The 18,903-nt window shown below is 49.2% G+C and overlaps 1 protein-coding gene across 6 annotated transcripts in view; it reads left to right on the top strand.

Annotated features, from left to right (window-relative positions):
* Positions 1-18,903, top strand: part of WSCD2 (WSC domain containing 2) — a 102,336-nt gene that overhangs the window by 48,616 nt on the left and 34,817 nt on the right. For all 6 annotated transcript variants that reach the window (XM_074321636.1, XM_019757473.2, XM_074321634.1 and 3 more), the window contains 2 exons: positions 6,463-7,390; positions 15,027-15,141. In XM_074321636.1, the coding sequence (XP_074177737.1) occupies positions 7,009-7,390; positions 15,027-15,141 (497 nt within the window). In that variant the 5' untranslated portion in view covers positions 6,463-7,008. The remainder of the gene's footprint in view (positions 1-6,462; positions 7,391-15,026; positions 15,142-18,903) is intronic.

Here is an 18,903-nt window from a genome sequence, read left to right on the forward strand (position 1 = left end):
TTGGTAGCTGTGCCTTGAGCAAGGTACGTAATCTCTACGAGCCTTACATTGCTCATCTGTAAAATGGGTATAAACGTACCTACATCTTATTGTTGAGAGGTCCTATATCGCTTTCCAGGAATCTGGACAAAGAGCTACCCTGTTTCCCCGAAAATAAGACCTAGCTGGACCATCAGCTCTAATGCATCTTTTGGAGCAAAAATTAACATAAGACCCATTCTTATTTTACTGTAATATAAGACTGGGTCTTATATAATATAATTATAACGTAATGTAATGTAATATAATACCAGGTCATATATAATATAGTATAAGACTGGGTCTTATTTTACTATAATATAAGACCAGGTCTTATAATATAATATAATATAATATAATATAATATAATATAATATAATATAATATAATACCAGGTCTTATATTAATTTTTGCTCCAAAAGACGTATTAGAGCTGATTATCTGGCTCGGTCTTAGTTTCGGGGAAACACGGTACATGCAGGAGGTTAATCATTACATGACTTGTTTATGTGGGAGGAAAACCGGAAATATTTTACACGTCCAATGATAAGGATGAGGTGAAACACATCCCGGCATAGCCCAGGTACTCGATATCATCGGTAAGTGGTTTTATTTAGGAGGTGAAGAGCACCCTGACTCCTTTCATTCCGAGTGGGGAAGGGAGACAGGAAAGAGAAGGAACCAACACACGGGGTGCTGTCCAGGCAGCACCCCCTGACAGTGACTGACACTTAACCCCTCTGGGGAAACTCAGGGAGCCTGTGTGAACACAGCCTCAGTCTATGAGGAGGTGAGGGAGCTGGGGCATCTATACACCACCTCCCATCAGTCACTCACTGAGGCTGCCTGCACTTGGCACTTGGAAGTTAACTCTATGGGTGGGGCCCATGCAGCATCTGTAACAGATTTCCCAGGCTGGCAACCGTGAAAAAGACAGACGACATTAAATGCTGATGTGAATTTGGAGCAACAGGAATGCTCGTATGCTACTGAAGGGAGTTACAGCCACTTCGGGTGATAAGTCAGCATTTCCTGGGATAGCCGTAAGATGCTCACACAGTAGGACCAAGCAATTTCACCCCTTCAGTAATTCTTACGCACAAGCATCAGGAGTCAGGCGTGTGTTTGCAGCCACTAATGAGGACATTCCGTTTTGCCCAAGTTACATGAGCTGAGCATTGATGACGAAGCAGCTCTGTGAAGGAAAAATGGGGTCCTTCTACCAGGAAAAAAGGGGCGCTGAGCAGGCAAAACCACATAGTCTCTAGAAGTTATTATAGTAAGAAGTAACACTTGCATATATTAACTCATTTGGTCCTCACACCAACCCTATTAGATAAATACTATAATGTCCCCATTCCGTGATGGGGAAACTGAGGCATAGAGAGGTTAATAACCACCTCAGAGGGTTCTAGTGATGATTAAATGGCACAATGGAAATAAGATGCCCAGTATAGTGCCTGGCATACAGTAAATTCTCAGCACATACCAGTGACCTCCGATATTTTTATCCTTAGACCAAGGCTGAAATTTCACCTCTGGCCTGGGCTCTCAGTGTCTTGGAGACCCCCAGCTGGGTCTCCGACCTAGAACTGTGAAGATATGAAAACTTCACAAACCCGCTTTCTCAGCAGCTATTTCTTAGCCAAGCTTGGATGGTCAGAGGGTCAGCTGGTCCCAGGGATTCTGCCCTCAAGTCAAGTTCAGGGGGCTATGGAGGGTGGGCCAGCCCTCTGCCCAGCCTCATGGGCTTGCAGCCAGACCTGCCTGGCCCAGAATCTCCAAGGAGAAGCCCTGTGGCCCCTCCCAGGGGAGGGAGCCTCAGGGCAGGCTGCACCTTCTGTTTTCCCTCTCCGCAGGGCAGCTCTGTCCGCCAGTCATTTTCTTGGCAGCTCCACACCAGTGGTTCATTGTGGTGCTAAAAATAGGCTGTGTTTAGACACTCTGAAGCTCCGCCTGGAAACACGAAAGGCAATAAACCAAACGCTGCCCTTCCCGCAAAGGGAGCCCCTGGGCCTCATCCTTGTGGAAAGTCATGCTAGGCCTGGGATGGAGGCAGGCTAGGCGTCATTTGCTGCGTTCAACAGGTGGGGGGGAAACTGAGGCTCAGAAGGGTCTCATGTAAAATGAAAAGGGACGCAGCGATGCCCACCAGCTCTTAGCGAACCCCAACTCCCGCCTTATGGATCATCTCACTGAATCCACCTAAGACGCCAGGAGGGAGATTCTATGGTTGACTCACTTTCTGGAGAGAAAACCGCAGCTCAGAGAGGTGATGGCAGCTGCCAGGGTCTCATAGCTGTGAGGGACAGGACAGGATGATAATGAGATTATGGTTTCCCACATGTAAGGAACAAATGGAGGTGGAGAGGCGAAGGAGATTGCTAAAGCCAACCCGAGCCCCCGCCCGGGGTTGTAGCTAAGGCCAACCCGAGCCCCCGCCCGGGGTTGTAGATACACAACCCGTGGAGTGGGGAGAACCATCACACCCACCTTGCAGGTTGCCGGGAAGGAGGAGTTTGTGAGGATGTTTGTAAAACCTTTATACACAGTGTCCAACATAAAATAGGTGCTCGTCGAATGACAGTTAGCTTCATTTCCCCGTTAGAATTTCTGATAGAATTTCTGTCTGGAGGGAAAAGGAGAGGGAGAGGGAGAGAGAGAGGAAGAGGGAGGCGGGGAGAGGGAGGGAGAGAGAGAGAGAGACTTGGGTGGGGAGAGAATGAATGATGGATGGCATGAGAGGCAGAGAAGTCTTTGGGGTTCCCTTGGGGAACCAGCAGGGGCCCGGAGCTCCAGGACCAGACTGAGTCCTACCAGATGCTGCCTCCACGGCGTCTGAATGTCCAGTTCTCTGAGGCTGTCACAGGGTGTTCCAGCACATGGCATGGAGCCATGGTTGTTTAAACCTCAGTGGGGAGGCCAGTCCCCTGATTTTCACTCATCTCCCCCAGTGTTTCTTGGGGACCTACTACGTGCCACATGCTGGGGCTAAGGCGGTGAGAGCAGACACGGTCCCACCCCCATGGTTCTGGGTGCTCTGCCTCTCGATGAGCTCCCCACCTCCCAGCAGTGGCAGGATGGTGTGGGGGGCCCAAGTCGGCACCCATTGCCCTGGGGGAGCCAGGGCACAGTCCCTTCCTGGGAGGGCCCCCTTCACTCCCCATGCCACTAAAGCCTCAGTCTCTTTCTGTTCCCTGCCAGCTCCTAATGAGCTCATTATCCTCTTAAAACCCATTTGGCACCCACTTAGAGAAAAGATGTGTTGAAATAGAAAAGAATGAGAATGGAACAACAAAAAAGGATGAGAAATAGCCTCAGAGAGACAAAGAGCCTCAAGGAGCACAACAGCTGAAATCTTTGTCGTCTCCACGGCAGCACTGTGCTGTTGTGGCAAATGGCTTTAAAGGCTGTCACATGTGCCCATGAGAGGGGCGGGGATGGGGACAGGCGCTTTTCTTGAGCACCTACTATGTGCCAGACACTTCGTGCAATTTTCCATTCAGTCCTCCCAGCAATATATTTTTTTTAGGGGAGTGTCAAGATTCTTCGGTCCACTTTACAAGTGAGGAACCTCAGTCGGTGGGAAGAGGTGTCTTGCCCCAGTCACACAGGTGGTGGGTGGAAGAGGCAGGATTTGAACCCAGGTCAGCCTGCCTCCAGAGTCCATGCTTTTGCCTGCGTGCCTGGAAGCGCTGGTGTCCCCCTGCCCATCCCCATGAGGGCTGCTAGCCTTTTCTCATCCTGGCCCCACTGCAAAAACATCTGGCACGTGTGTAATCTATATGGCATAACACGGGGCACCACCCACTGCCCAGAGGTTTTCAAGCTGATTAGAGACTAGTCTTTCTAAAGTGTCGGTGTGATCATGAAACTTCCGTGGATCCCCACACACACTGTTAGAGCACAGTCCGGATTCCTGAGCTTGGCGTTCAAGGCTCCCCAAGGTCTGGCCGCTTCCCACTACGTAACTGCATTCCTACCGTGCCCTAAGCTCCTTTGCTCCCTCCATCCCAGTGACCTTCCCTTTGTGTGTACTGTCCCTCCTCCCTGGGGTGTCTTCACCCAAAAACTTTGACTCCTCTTGTGACACCTGCCAGCTCAAAGAACCCTCCCTGGGGAAGCCATTTCTGATCCCCCCAGGCAGTTTCAGACCCTCACTTCTCTGGAATCCCATGTTCTAGGACTTCTCACCCCAGGGTCCACAAACTCCCTGACATGATAAGTCCAAATCTGGAAGCTTAGGTACCAGAGCTCTTTTCTGGGTATACATCTGTAGTTTTCATCAGATTCTCAAAGGGATACAAGACCAGACTAGACCCATGGTTAGGAATACAATCTGTGAAGTCCAGTGGTCCTGGGTTAACAACTCAGCTGTGGCTTACTAGCTGTGTGGCTCTGGACAAGTTACTTAACCTCTCTGAGCCTCATTCCGCTCTTCTGTAAAATACAGATCTCCCTCACCAAATCATTATGAGGATTAAGTCAATATGTATTTAGAGCAGTGTCTGGCACATAGTAAGTGCTCAACAAACATGAGTTTTTAATATGAGTTGCTGTTCTATATCTTACACATAACGTTTACTACAGGATTTATCGCTGTCTGTCTAGTATAGTGATTTGGTATAGTACTTGCTTACGTCATTGTCTCCCTGAATTCTCTGAAAGCAGGGACTCTGTATTATTTATTTCTGCACCCCAAGCACACACACAGTAGGCAAGAAACACCATGGTTTTAAATGAATGGAAGAATGGATAGATGAATGGATAGGTGGAGAGTCAGATGGATGAATGGGCTGCTACAGTTCAGATGAATTGATGGATGGATGGATGGATTAAAGATGGATGGATGGAGGCATAGGTACACTGATGGATGGATGAAGGAATGGATGATGGATGGGTGGATAGATTGTGACTTAATGTATGGATGGGTAGGTGGTCTGATGGATGGATTAAAGGATGATGGGTAGATGGATGGATCGATGGATGAATGGACAGCTTGACCCCACAGAAGCATGGATATTTGGCTGTTTTGTTCACTGATTTATTCTAAGTGCCTAGAACAATAACTGGTGCATAGTAGGTGCTCACTACTTAGTTCTTGCATGAATGGGAAGGCATATGGAGGACTCTACCTTGAACCACAGTTAAATGCCCATGCTGCTGTCTGGATTAGGAGGGGCTGTTACCATTGGCTGACAGTTGAATCCTATGCATTGACCAAGATTGTCATGAGGCCCCCTGCTGGTGGTAATGTGAAACAGCATCAGCCAAATGGAATTTTCTGTTTTCTAATTTACATTCCATTTTCTTCCTGGCTGATGATCCTCAACGTTCACTCATAAAGCAGTGGTTCTCAAATCTTTGTGCTCATTGCCATCACCGCAGGGCACTTTATTCCACCTGTAGGTATCCCCCTCAATGAGAGATTCTAGTTGGAGAGGTCAGGAATCTTGAACCCGGCTTCCAGGTGATTCTGAATCAGATGCTCCACAGACCACACCTGTCAAAGGGTGAGCCACTGCTGGTCACTGGGAGGCAGTGGAAATGGGCTGCTGCTTCAGGGGCCATCTCTGAATGCCCAAGTGATGTGCACACCACGTGGGGAAAGGCCAAAGTCAAAAAGGCAGTGGTTAAGAGCTGTGGTTTTGTGTTTGGAACATTCTGGATTCAAATCCCAATGCCATCACTCAGTAGCTGTGTAACCTCAGTCTCCTCATCTGTAAAATGGGGAAACAGTTACCTCCCATAAGAATGGGGGAAGAATAAATGAGATATATGCAGAGGGCTTGGCACAAAGCAGGGCATACTGTAGACACTCCATAAATACTGATTGAATGAATATGTTGCTAAATAATCCTGTTTTCCTTCCTTTTCCTGTTTTTCCCCTTGGATAGAGGGGAGAGGCTATGGATTTGAACTCTCCCACTAGAATGTGAGCCCTATGAGGGAAGAGACTTTGTCTCTCTTGTTCACAACTTTATCTCCAGCACCTAGGACAGTGCCTGCTACATAGTAGGTGCTCACTAAATGTTTGTTAAAAAAAAAAATAATTTGATCTGGCCCCATTACCAGCCAGGTCCAGCAGACAGTTCAGCAAGAACCGAGAAGTACTTTTGGAACTTCAAGTAACCCACAAATCAATGTGTATTTGACACATATGTAGGAAGTGGGCATAAGAAGCTGTGCTTGTCCACGATAAAGCTTGTCCCCAAACCAGGACCCAGTAGAATGCAAGCCCCCAAATTCCCAGTGTGGTTTAAAGGAAAGGCGGGTGTTCTGGTAGACTCGGGACTGGCCTTCTGTCCAGCCTTGCTGGTGTTTCCGGCCATTGGTTTCCTCCCCTCTCTGGACTCTGCAATGCCCCTTGAGAATGTTCAAAAACCCCTGGAGCTGTGGCCTCTGGGAGGAGGCCTCTTATGCTGTGTCTGTGCTGTTTTGCAGGTGGCAGCCCTGAGCCCTAATGCTTGACCAGATGGAAACCCGCCAGCTTCTGCTTCCACGAGGTGGACGCTCCGAGCTTGGTCCCCAGCTGGGGAAGAGGCCAGAAATGGCCTCCGTGAAATAGTCCGGCCCCAACAGGCATCAGGAGGCGAGAAAGGGCGAGAAGTGCACTGCGGCTGCTGGTGACTCGCAGAATCGTCCTGCGGTCGCTGTTTTCAAAGTTCTTTGGGGACTCTCTGAGGTGAAGAACAATGTAGGAAAATGGGACCCACTCCCGGATGTCCTGAGCCTCCAAACCCCTTTCGTGGCCCAAAGAAGCTCACCTTGATCTCGGGAGGGCCGGTGAACTCTGTCCTCCCTTCTCTCGGCCAGAGCCAAGTGCTGGACTTGCCCTCCTGCTCTGGTCTTGGCAGTCGCCTGCGCAGAGGGAATAAGACCGAAAACCCCCAGGGGTGCCATCCCTAAGCGGACCTCGGGAAAGGCCGCCCTCGCCCTCCCTTCCTGGAGCCCCACCCCCACCCCCAGCCAGGCCGGAATGATCCCACTATGGCCAAGCTCTGGTTCAAATTCCAGCGGTACTTCCGCCGGAAACCTGTGCGTTTCTTTACCTTCCTGGTGCTCTACCTGACAGCCGGGAGCCTCGTCTTCCTTCATTCTGGCTTTGTGGGCCAACCCGCCATCTCCCAGAACCAGGCCAACCCCGCGGCGGGGGCCCCGGCCGAGGGCGCCGAGCTGCCCTTCCTGGGCGACTTGCATCTGGGTAGAGGCTTCCGGGACACGGGCGAAGTCGCGAGCATTGCCCGCAGGTACGGACCCTGGTTCAAGGGCAAGGATGGGAACGAGAGAGCCAAGCTGGGCGACTACGGAGGAGGAGCCTGGAGCCGAGCCCTCAAGGGGAGGGTCGTCCGGGAGAAGGAGGAGGAGCGAGGTAAGAGGGGCGCGCATTTGGGCCGGGACGGTGAGAAGAAGGGAGGGGAGATGACAATGTCAGTTTTCAGTGTTTAAGGTGACTCAGCCGTCAAATAATTACAGCTATAAATATTCATTCGCTGTAATTATTCATGATCACCCCCATTTCACAGAGGAGAACATTGAAGCTCAGAGAAATTAAGTAGCTTGCCCAGAGTCACACAGCTTGTAACTAGCCAAGCATGAATTTGAACCCTACATCTGTCAGAGTTCAAAGTCTGGCCCTCCCCTGCAGCCTTTTCCAGTCCTTATTAAATACACATGACAATTAAAACAGCTAGCATCTACTAAGCACTTACTATAGGCCAGGTATTGTTCCAAACACTTTCCATGTATTGAATTATTACCACAACTCTCTGTGGAAGGTGCTATTATTCCCATTTTAAAGAAGAGGAAGCTGAGGCACCAAGAGCCCAAGGTTAGATAGCTAGAGAGTGACAGAGCTGCTCCACCACATTGCTTCGTGGTCTACCTTGCTGGTTCCCTTGGTGATGGCACTTGGGGGACATCATTGCCCTGGGCATGTTTTGTTGCATTTTCTTAGCCTTTCACAGTCAAAAAGGGCTTTTCTTTGTGAGTGCATTACCTTACTTGATTTCCATTGCACTTCATGGATTTGAGCAAGGAGTGTGATCCTAGGCCGTTAACAGAGGTGGAAACAGGCTTGAAGAAGTGAAGACACTTGCCCAAGGCCACACAGCTGGTAAGTGGCAGCGCTGGAATTCAAATCAGATCCTCTGGTCTGAATGCTTGACTCTAGGACTGCCTCCCAGAGTCTGCTGGCATCTCTGCCCATCTGACCAGCTTGCTGGGAAAGACCCCCCAACCCCTGCCATCCATGAGATTAAGACGAATGGACGTTTGGAGAATCTGGATCAGATGGTTTGGGAGGATCCATCACCAATCAGGACAGAAGGAAAACTTCCCGAGCGTTGGTGTTCCCTGCCACATGTCACACTTCCGCTGATTCAAGTCGTGGAACACCCCTTCTCCCAGCGTGGAGGGAAGCAGGATTAATGCAGGGGACTCATCCTGGACAGCCCGTTCCCCTGCTTCAGTCCATTCTGCACCTGGCTCAGGAGCCATCCAAAAGACCTTACCTTCCCACCTTCAGGCATTTCCTAGAAATCTGTGTCGTTAAGAACCCAGTATTCACAGGATAGAGAGGTGAGAAGTGGCAGAACCAATTAGGGGACTTGTGGCCCAGGCAAGTGGCTTCACCTCATCATGTCTCAGTTTCATCATCTGTACAATAGGAATAATGACTCCACCTTTCCAAGCCTTCTCTGAGAGTTCAATAGGACAACAGCTACGAAAACACCTAGCACAATGTCAGCATATAGGAGTTTCTTAGAGGTGATCAGGAAATTCTCATGGGTCTACCCTGGCGAGGGACCTCATCTTGTAGGCTACATTGATGGAGAAATCGTGACGTGGCTTCTGTCTCCCTCTTCTCCACTCACCAAACTCCATCTCCACCCAGCACTCCAAACTCCATCTGGTACTTTGCAAGCCCCAAAGTTTGTCACAAGCTTGAACCTTAGGATATGCTCCCATTATGCTTAGGATAAATTCCAGAGTTTCTATCATGGCCCATCTCTCTAACCTTGTCTTGTAATACTCACCACACACCGCCCCATTCTCCTGGATCTTGCCGTTCATTGAACACACCAAGCCCCTTTCGACCTCAGGATCTTTGCATAGGCAGTCCCTTTCAGCTGGGGTTCACATCCCCTAGATCTTTGCATGGTTCCCTTCCTCCCTTCCTTCACGTCCCCGATCCAACCTTGCCTCCCCATACAGGCCTTCCTGGTCTGCCCTAACTAAAGTAGCGTGACTTCATTCCTGGTCACAACCACATTCCCCATTTTATTTTTGTCACAACACTTCTCCCAATCTGAAAGCATCCTGTTTATGTGTTTGCTTCCTTGTTTATAATCTGCCTCCCCTACTAGACTGTCAGGTCCATGAAGGCAGGGAGGTTGCCTGTCCTGGTCTGTCAGAACCTGGGACAGCACCTGGCACAAAGGTGGTGCTCAATACCTACTTGTTGAATGAATGAATGGACAATTGAATGAATGACCAGCCCTCTGGATGGACAGCCTCCAAGGGGGTCTTCCTCCAGGCCTCAGCTTAGCTCACCTGCAGGAAATTGTCCCCAATCCCCTTCCAGGCGTGATCAAATGCTCCTCCTCTATCATGGCCTTTCTCTGAGTGGTACTTGCCTGGGCTTGTCCAGGTCCGCTGATAGAATGCAAATTCCTTCTGGCACAATGGATACATACGACAACAAGAACAACAACACCCCATTTGTTAGGAGAATGAAAGACCACTGCCGCCACTCGTGGTAATTACCATTTCTTGAGCACTTACTTCACACCAGCCACTGTCCTATTTGCTTTTCATATATGATTTGCATGCAGCGATATGCTTATCACATCTCCTGCCTCCGAATAATAGGTCACTTATTAGTTGCTGTTACTATCAGGAGTAGTAATAACAGCTAATATCTCCTGAATGATCATTATGGGCTAGACTCTGTCCTAAGTGTTTCATTGCCTCTTATGATGGTCACAACCCAAAAACTTAGAGATGATTGTTACCCTCTTTCACAGATGGGAATAATTAAAACTCGGAGAGAAGTCAATTTCCCTAAGTTATACAGGTAGTGAGTGGAGGAACTGAGGTTGGAAACAAGGCCCATTGAATTCCAAGGCTTGTGGTCTTGTATACCGTGCTAACCCTCCTGTCCCTGGAAATCTTCCGTATTTTATACAATGTAACAAGGATGAAAAAATAAGGAAGGAGCCCAAGAGCTCAAAGCTCTCAGCAGGCAGCCTTTGGAATCAGGAAGCATTATTAAGAAAACCAAATCCAGCCTGTCCTTGATTAACTTATTCAGAGTTCAGTGAGAAAGGCAACATATTAGATTAAGGCTAATAAAAACGAGACGCTTCTCCGACTTGATGCTAAAACACATTTGGTTTTCCTCTGAAGCTGGCGAGGGCTCTCTGCTTGATGCAGTTAATGCTGGTGCGGGATTTAAGCTGTAAGGGATTCAGAGCCCATCGCGGGGCAGGAAGGGGAGGGCAGAGCGGCTGGCGCTGGACAGGAAGTCCAACTGGCACCTGCCATGTGTCAGTCACCTTGCTTGGTCCCTTACCTCCTCCATTCTTTCCAGTGCCTATGCTCTGAGCAGCCAAATCAGGGTTCAGCTTGCAGCTCTGCAACTTGCTGGCTGTGCAGCCTTGGGAAGATCACTTCACCTCTCTGAGCCTCAGTTTCCCCTTGGGGGGAAAAAGTACGTAATATCAGATGGCTGTCGTGATGATTATATGAGATAAATCGATGGTGTGCTCTCTGAGTACCAGGCACTGCTCTAAGCACTTTGCATCTATTGTATCACAGAATCTTCATAGCAACCTAATATTAACTCCATCTTACAGGAAGGAAATTGAGGCAGAGAGGTTAAGTAACTTACCCAAGGTTATCAAGCTGGAGGAGGGAATAAACCAGTATTTGAACCGAGGTGGTTTGAGTCTTACACCTGACCCTTAACGACTGCATCGCCTCACTTCTCAGTGCGTGGAAAGTGCTCAATGCAGAGTCTAGCATGACATAAGCACTTAATATGTGCCAGCTATTATTATTAATATTGAAATTCTGCAGGAGAATACAGAGGCACATAGAGGTGATGTGACTTGCCGAAGGTGACGCAGTTAGTCGGGAGCAGAGACAGAAGCTAAATCCAGTTTGATTTTCAAAGCCTGGGCTGTTTCCATTTTCCCCCAAATTACAGAGAGGCATGGGCTGGGCATGAAGGAAGACATGGGGAGATTAGGCCGCATTTTTGGAAGGGACCGCAGGGTACCCACTCCCCATCTCCTCCAGCTGAAGATGTAATCTCTGCAGGTTATTGAGGGTCTGGTCTGTGTTGGGGACTGTGTATCCGTACTCTTCTTTCAAGCCTTACCTCAGGTAGGAATTAGAGCTCCTTTCAGAGATGAAGAAACAGAGGCTCAGAGAGGTTAAGTAACTTGCCCGATGTCACACAGCTGCTACGAGGCAGAGCATACTCCAACCCAATTCTGTCTGAATCCAAAGCCTTTATTTTTAACCACTGAGCTATACAATCACCAACTCCCATCATTCATTCATTCATTCATTCTTTCGTTCCATATTTACTGCACACCTACTATGTACCCCACCCTGTGCTGGGAGGTGGAAACAGAGAAATGATTCAAATAGCGTTGCTCTCTGAGGAATATTCATAGCCCCCTGGAGGAAGACAGGCAAGTAAAAAGATAAATTATTTTTTTCAAAAAATAACTTTTCCCTGATTATCAAATCATACAGGCTCATTGTAGAAAAATTATAATACATAGGAAAAGAGAGAGATGAAAATAAAAATGATGCAGAGCCCCACCACCCAACAACAGCCACCATCAACACCATTGGTGTATTAGTTTCCAGTCTTTTCCCTTTATGTGTTTATTTCCGAAGCATATATTTTATATATGGAGCATTGTATCCAGCTTTCCCCCATCATAGCACTTTTTAATTTTGGTGCCAGGGATTGTGGCTGTTGGTTGGTATCTCTGGGCTTACAGAATGCCAGTGTCATAAGCCAAGAGAAACAGATTTCGTCCCCGCATCTTTAATCTATACAAATCCAAAGAGTGGGTCTTATGCCCCTTCCCAAGAGCAATCAATTTCTGGCAGGTGGGAGGGACAATAATGATCGGCCCTGCCAGTGTCAGTGTCTCCCCATCATCAGGGCAGGTAAGGTCTGTTAACAGAAAAATAGGAGGAAGAGTGCATTGAAAGCACACACAGTACATTACGGTCCACACCTTCCCTCCATCATGGACAAGCCTGGGACATATACTCTCACTCCTGTTAATTTGATTATATAAAATCTCATCTAACACAGTCCACTTTTGCACCTATAGCCAAATGTACCAACCCTCACCCTAAGTCAAGACGACGCGAAATCATTGTACATCCAACTACCAAGCCCAGTAAGCTATGAGCATCCTCCCCATCAGGTGTCAGTGTGGCTCTTTATGATCCTGAAGCCCGTGGGCCTAAAAGAAGTGGAACCTCCCCAAATGTAAAATGGATGGAAGATAGACCTGAGCTTACATTTTAGGAACTTGGGCAGACTACATAGCTTCTCATTCCACTTAGAAAAGAGTAACATGAAGTAACATGAGTGGTTACCTGTTAGAATATATACTACATGCCAAAACTAAGATTCACTTCAAAGGCAGACAGATGGATTAGGCGCTAGGATCAGTTTCCTCATCTATAAAATGGGTTAATAAGAAGTATGTTAGGGTTGAATTAAAAAACATTAGGCATGGCCCATAGTGAAGTTGATAGCACATAGTTGGTGCTCAAAAAATAATTTTGTTCCTCTTTCTGTCTCTCCATCTTTGTTCCTTTCTCTCTCTCTCTCTCTCTCTCTCTCTCTCTCTCTCTCTCTCTCTCTCTCTCACACACACACACACACACACACACACACAATCTGTGGGTCTGATGACAAAGACCTCATGCTGTCAAAATAACCCTTTTCCCCCTTCCTCCCTCTCTCCCTCCCCTCTGCCTCTCTCCCTCCCTCCTTCCCATTCTCCTTTCTGTGTCTCCCTCCCAGTCCCTCTTTTCTTTCCTCCTTCTGCCATCCTACAATGCATCCTTGGACACTCTGTCCTCTAGTGAGCTATTGAGCTGAAGCTGGTGTAAAGCCCTCAGCAACAAGGCCCATGGATGACCTCTCTCCCTGCTCAGGTGCAAACGGCATCCATGCCACAGGTCACAGGGCAGGATTCCATCTGTGACAGGAGGGACATATGTTGTTGAACAAGCATAATGACAAGACGTGAGCTTCTCCAGAACTGTCACTCTCTTATGTGCCCGCTCCAGGGAGGCGATGTTTCTTTTAAAGATGGACTGTTCTTAGTTGACCAAATCACCTCTGTCTTACACCAGAAATTCAAGGTGATGGAGGTTGTTGACGTACATCTCCAGGAGAGCTGACAAATCCTGCACTTAGCAGGGTAGCATTGATGGGCACGATGTGATGAGCCCGCATCCTCTGCTAGACCCTGCTCTGCCCCACGAGTGGGGGTGGGGGAGAAGAAGCCCACAGTTTAATAAACAGCAGCCTCACCAGGGAAAGTGATCAAATGGCATGTAGAATTTGCCTGTCATTCCCTACGAGGGCCATTTAATTCCAAGGGCTGGCTGGAACCTCATTCCAACTTCCAGTTACTTCCAAGTGGAGCAGAGGAAAGAGCACTGGTTTGGGGGTCCCACAGACCTGGATTTAAATCTTTGTTCTGCCATCAGTTAGCGGCAGGTTTCAGGTGGATCCTTTCACCTTTCTGGGCCTCTGTTCAATCTATAAAAAAGAGCGTGAGCATGCCTGTGCCTCCCACTTCATGTGGGTCATGGCAAAGATTGCCAGAGCCAAGAAGAAGCAAGCAGTAGTTCAGAACATAGATCAGATTGCCTGGGGCCAATCCTGGCCCCACACGTACAAGCTGCTGTTTTTCCTTGGGCCAGTGACTTAACCTCTCTGGACCTCAGTTTCCTCTTCTGTATAGAATGGCAATATTAATATTTCTCCGTAGGATCCTTGTAAAGATTCGATGTGTAAAGCACTTAGCAAAGTGCCTGTCCAAATTAATAATACCTTTAAGAACATAGATCTTAAGAAGACCTCACAAACTGTAAAGTGCCTTCTTCATGTGTGAGAATTACCATTCACCATGAAGTACAGGAATGTTTACTACTTTAAGAAAATGAAGTGTATGGTTTAAAACAGGATAGTTGTTTTACAGACTTTAAAATTTTCCTTTGGATGGAAGCATTCACCGTGGCTCACAAGACAGGTAAACTGTAAAGTACTTACACAGCCCTGTGAATGACCAGTTTCTTACTCCACTCCCCTTCACTTTGTGCCTGTTCTATGCAAGACACTTTGGTAAAAGCATTTACACAAGGCATTCCATTTTAACCTCACTGGGTTGGTATTTTCATCCCCACTATGAAGAAAACTAGGCCTCGGGGAGATCAACTAGCCTGAACTCACTAGGCCAGCGCTGGAATATAACACAAGTAAGATGAACACCCAGACCTAGAGATATCCAAGTCCAGTGTCCCTCCCAAGAAAAATAAGTATCTTCAGGCTAGAAAGGAGAACATACTGTCCAATGTCAAACTCCTCAGAGCTGTCTTAATATGGGTCTCATCGGCTTGGTGCTTAGGGACTGGCCTTGGTTTGGGTTCCTGCAAGCCCAGTTGTCACTAATACAGCCCAAGGCTTTGACCTTCACCCTGGCCACAGGAGGGTCCCTTTCTCTACTCTGTTGACCTCCAGGGCCCACAGCCTTACCCACTGCCCTTATGCAGCAAGTTTTGCCAATGCACATGGCTTTCAGTCTCTTTTGGTTCCGCTTTTCTGCTCAGAGGAAGGAATTGGAACCAAAAGGTCAACAAGGCCACATAGCCAGAGGCCATACTGGTGGCCACTCCTGTAACCCTTTCAGTTTCGTCCCCAGCCAAATCTGACTTTTCTCCTTTCCTCAAAGCCAAGTACATCGGCTGCTACCTGGATGACACCCAGAGTCGGGCTCTGCGAGGCGTGTCCTTTTTCGACTACAAAAAGATGACCGTCTTCCGTTGCCAGGACAACTGTGCAGAACGGTAAAGCCCCAATGTCCCAGGGTCCATTCATGTCAGACCCCTTCCTTCTCAGGTTCCTACCTGTAGAGTTGCTTCCTTTTCTGTGGAAGGATGGGATGGAGAGCGAGCACGTGACCACAAGGAAAGGGTGAGGCTAGGGTGTATGGGTGTGTGTGTGTGTGTGTGTGTGTGTGTGTGTGTGTGTGTGTGGTGTGTACGATGCGTGTAAAGGAGCAGGATTGTTCGGGAGTTGGTCTATGGGGGTTGTGAGTGTACAGTTGAGACTGTCTAGGAGTGAATTTGCCATGCACAGTGTGCTGGGTCAGCTGGTTACATCTGTGAGCTTAATGCCATCACACAGTTATATTTGAATAATGGTGGCTGTGTGTGCAGAAGTCTGTGCCTACGTGGGCGAGGGTGTAGAATTTTGCTTGTGTGTGGGAAAAGCACAGTGAGTGTTCTTGTGCATGCACGCATGAGTCTGAGCAGGAGGCTTGTGAGACGTCCTGGGAAGGTGAACTGGGAGCCTGGGTACCCTGGGTACTTAATGGTTTCCCAGCAGAGAAACCCCTTGTTGTTCTCGCAGGGAGAAACACTCACCTTATAGATCGTGTTGCTTAACCTAAGAAGAAAAGGATATTTTGGATTCGAATGTGCACTGGGGAAGGGAGCTGACTTTCCCAGAGTGGATGAGGCCCCCCCAAGGAATGGCGAGCAGGGACGGAACCTGCCATCCAGGCCTGGGCACCCACATTGCTGCCCTGGGGGCACCATGAGGCTACACTGACCTTCTCCTTCCCTTGTGTCCTGGGTCCCTTAACCTATGTGACTTGTGAAGAGGCCTCTAATATATTCACCTTCAGACTCTATCTGTCTGGCTCCAGAGGTCACAAGCTCTGAAGGACCTCGGCTCCATGGCTGGAGTGGAAATGGGCAAGTGGGTGACCAAAGCATTCTTCCCTCTGCCCCTGATTAGGAAATGCTGTCCCCTCTATAATCGGCTTCCAGAGTATCCACCACTGAAGTCCTGAGCCCAGGACCTGGAAAGGTGCTGAAGACACAGAGATGAGTCTGCCACAGCCCTGCCCTCAGGGGGAGCCCCAGCTCTCTGGGGAGACAGAGGCATGAACAGGCTTGGGCAATAGAATAGCAGCAGCTTATACTTAGTTGGGTGCTTGCTCTCTGCCGGGCACTGTTCTCTGCACTTTGCAAAGATTAATTATTTAACCCCCACAAGGGTCCCTGTGAGGCAGGAATGTTATAGGATCCACATTCCACAGGGGGAAACCGGGATACGGAGATATCAAGAGTGATGGGTGCCGAGTTGGGAGTGCTGTACGAAGTGCAGGGGGTTGTGAAGGTGGAAGGAATGAAGGGCTCCACGTGGAGGGCTCAAGAAGAGTTGCAAAGGTGAAATCTTGAGCTGGGTTTTGGAGGATGAATAGGAGTTTCCTAGGTAATCACGGGGGGAGGGGGGCAGAAATAACAGCATGCTCAAAGACCAGAACTCCGGAAACGTCCTAACTACTCAGTGTCCTCAGGTAGGCAGTTTGGGGGTGCACAGAAGGCCAAGTGGGAGTCGTCAAGAGGGGAAGCTGCAGAGCTGGCTGAAGTCCACAGACACAGGGTCGGAATGTCAGCCAAAGCATCTGGATTGGCCTTGAGGGCAATGAGGAACCACTGGGAGGGGTTATTAATCAGGGAGTGCGCTACACGCATTCATTAAATATTTACGGAACACCCATCATACGGCAGTAGCCAGGGGGTGTGGTGCTATCAGCCTGGGTGGGTCTGTCTCCCCAGAAGCCCCCTGTCCCAGGATGGGGAGGTGAACATGACCACAAGGTCACTGCCCACTTGGAGACGGTCTTCTAGAGCCGGAGACAGGCCATTTACAAGAGAAACGAAGACATAAACTAGATCATTTTAAAAGTGATAAGAGCTGTAAGGAAATAAAACCGGGCAATGGGAGAGTGCCAGGCAGCGGGGTGACATTGGGTGGGGGGATAAGAAAGGCTTCTGTAGGAAGGACACTGAGCTCAGACCCAGAAGGCAGGAAGGAGCCAGCCAGGTGAGGAGCAGAGTCAGGGTCCAGGCAGAGACAGCGAGGAGAAAGGCCCCGAGGCAGGACCCAGCTCGGCTTGTTGAAGGAGCAGAAAGCCCGGGAGGGGTGGCAGAGTCGGCAGAGGAGGAACAACGTGGTGGGAGATGAGGATGAAGAGGAAGGTAGGTGAGAGGTGGGGGAGGGAGGGGGCCCAGATCACGGAGAACAGGTTCCTGATCCCGCAGGTTTGGGGTGGGGCCCGAGAATTTGCATTTTTAACAAATTTCCAGGGGATACGGACCCTAAGGGTCCTGGGAAGAGGGACGAGCATCGCTGTTGTGATTTTCAAACCCAGCTGCACAACAGAATCACCTGGGAAACTAAAAATTCTTGCAGGTCCCACCTGAGTCCCACCTGAGTCCATTAAACTAAACCCCCTGGAAATGGGACCCAGGTGTGGCATTTAAATATATGTTCCCCAGGTGATGCTAACAGCCATCCAGGTGAAAGAACCACTATCAGGAAGGCTCGTAGGCCAAGCCAAGCCATCTGGGTGTTTTCTGAGTGCAGTGGAAAACATGGGGGTTTTATTTTTGTGATCGGTTTTCATTTTTGAGAGGTTCTTCTGGCAAAGCTGACAGCGTGAGGGTGTGGTCAGTAGCCGGGGTGGGCAGAGGTCTGCGTCAGGGTGGGTCTGTCTCTCCAGCTGGCCCCCAGAACCGAATGCCCCGTGTCCCGCTGCTGCTCCCTCAGGAGCCCTCCTGGTCCTGGAGAATGTCTCAGAGGCGGCGGGTGTGAGGGCTGAGCTGGCTTATCCTCCTCCCCTCCCTCCGCCCCACTCCCTGCAGCCAGAGCAAGCGACACCCTTTTCATCTGTTTACAGGAGGGTGTCCACTGAGAGGCCTTTTTAGGAAAAGATTCCATGGCTATGAAAAAAAAAGAAAGGGAAAACTTTGCAGTGCCTGGACTTTTTTGTTTTAGGGCGAGGAAGTTTTTACGTGGCTGCATAAGTGACCTCGATTTTGCCGTCTTCCATGGATACGAGGGCCCCTGCCTCTGCCTCTTGCTCCAGCTTCTCTCAAGGGACACATAGTGGCATTCTCAAGGATGCTTCCTGGAATAAAGGGCTGGATTCTGGGGAGATATTTGGCTCATGGCTCTAGACAGGGAGGAGCAAGACGGTGGGGTGGGGTGGGGTGGGGTGGGGGTACCACAGGATGTGAGGGGTATGTGTGTGTGTGAAATGTGCCATGTATGGAAGTTGTATACAGATGGGGGTCAATATAGACATGGTGTGTCTAAATATGGTGTGGGGACAGAGCCAGGAGTGCAGTTTCCAGGCTCTCGCCCTCACGTGGAAAGGTGCTGGCTTAGGTGGTAAATGGCCATCAACTGTGACTAGTTGGCCATCAGCTATAACCAGTGAGCCATTGGCCACTAATTTAACTGCCATGGCTACGCTAGCAGAAAATGGGGGGCTAGCAAGAAGATGGTGGCTGAGCTAGCAAGCGCGGATTGTAGTTAGTACGGCGGATTACAGCCAGCAAGTGAGGTTGGTTGGCAGAGAAGCGGACAGCGGGTTGCAGATCGTGTGACTCCTGCTTTCTGTGTCTCCAACCCAGCCTCCAGCGAGAATATAGTGACTATCTATCTATGGCTCCATGGGTGTTCCTTTTTGGCCTCACCATGTCCTGCATTCTTATGCGGGGAGCGGGACTAGAGACCCCAGAAGAGACCCC

This window comes from Rhinolophus sinicus, linkage group LG16 (genome assembly GCF_036562045.2).
Source record: "Rhinolophus sinicus isolate RSC01 linkage group LG16, ASM3656204v1, whole genome shotgun sequence".
Taxonomy (NCBI): domain Eukaryota; kingdom Metazoa; phylum Chordata; class Mammalia; order Chiroptera; family Rhinolophidae; genus Rhinolophus; species Rhinolophus sinicus.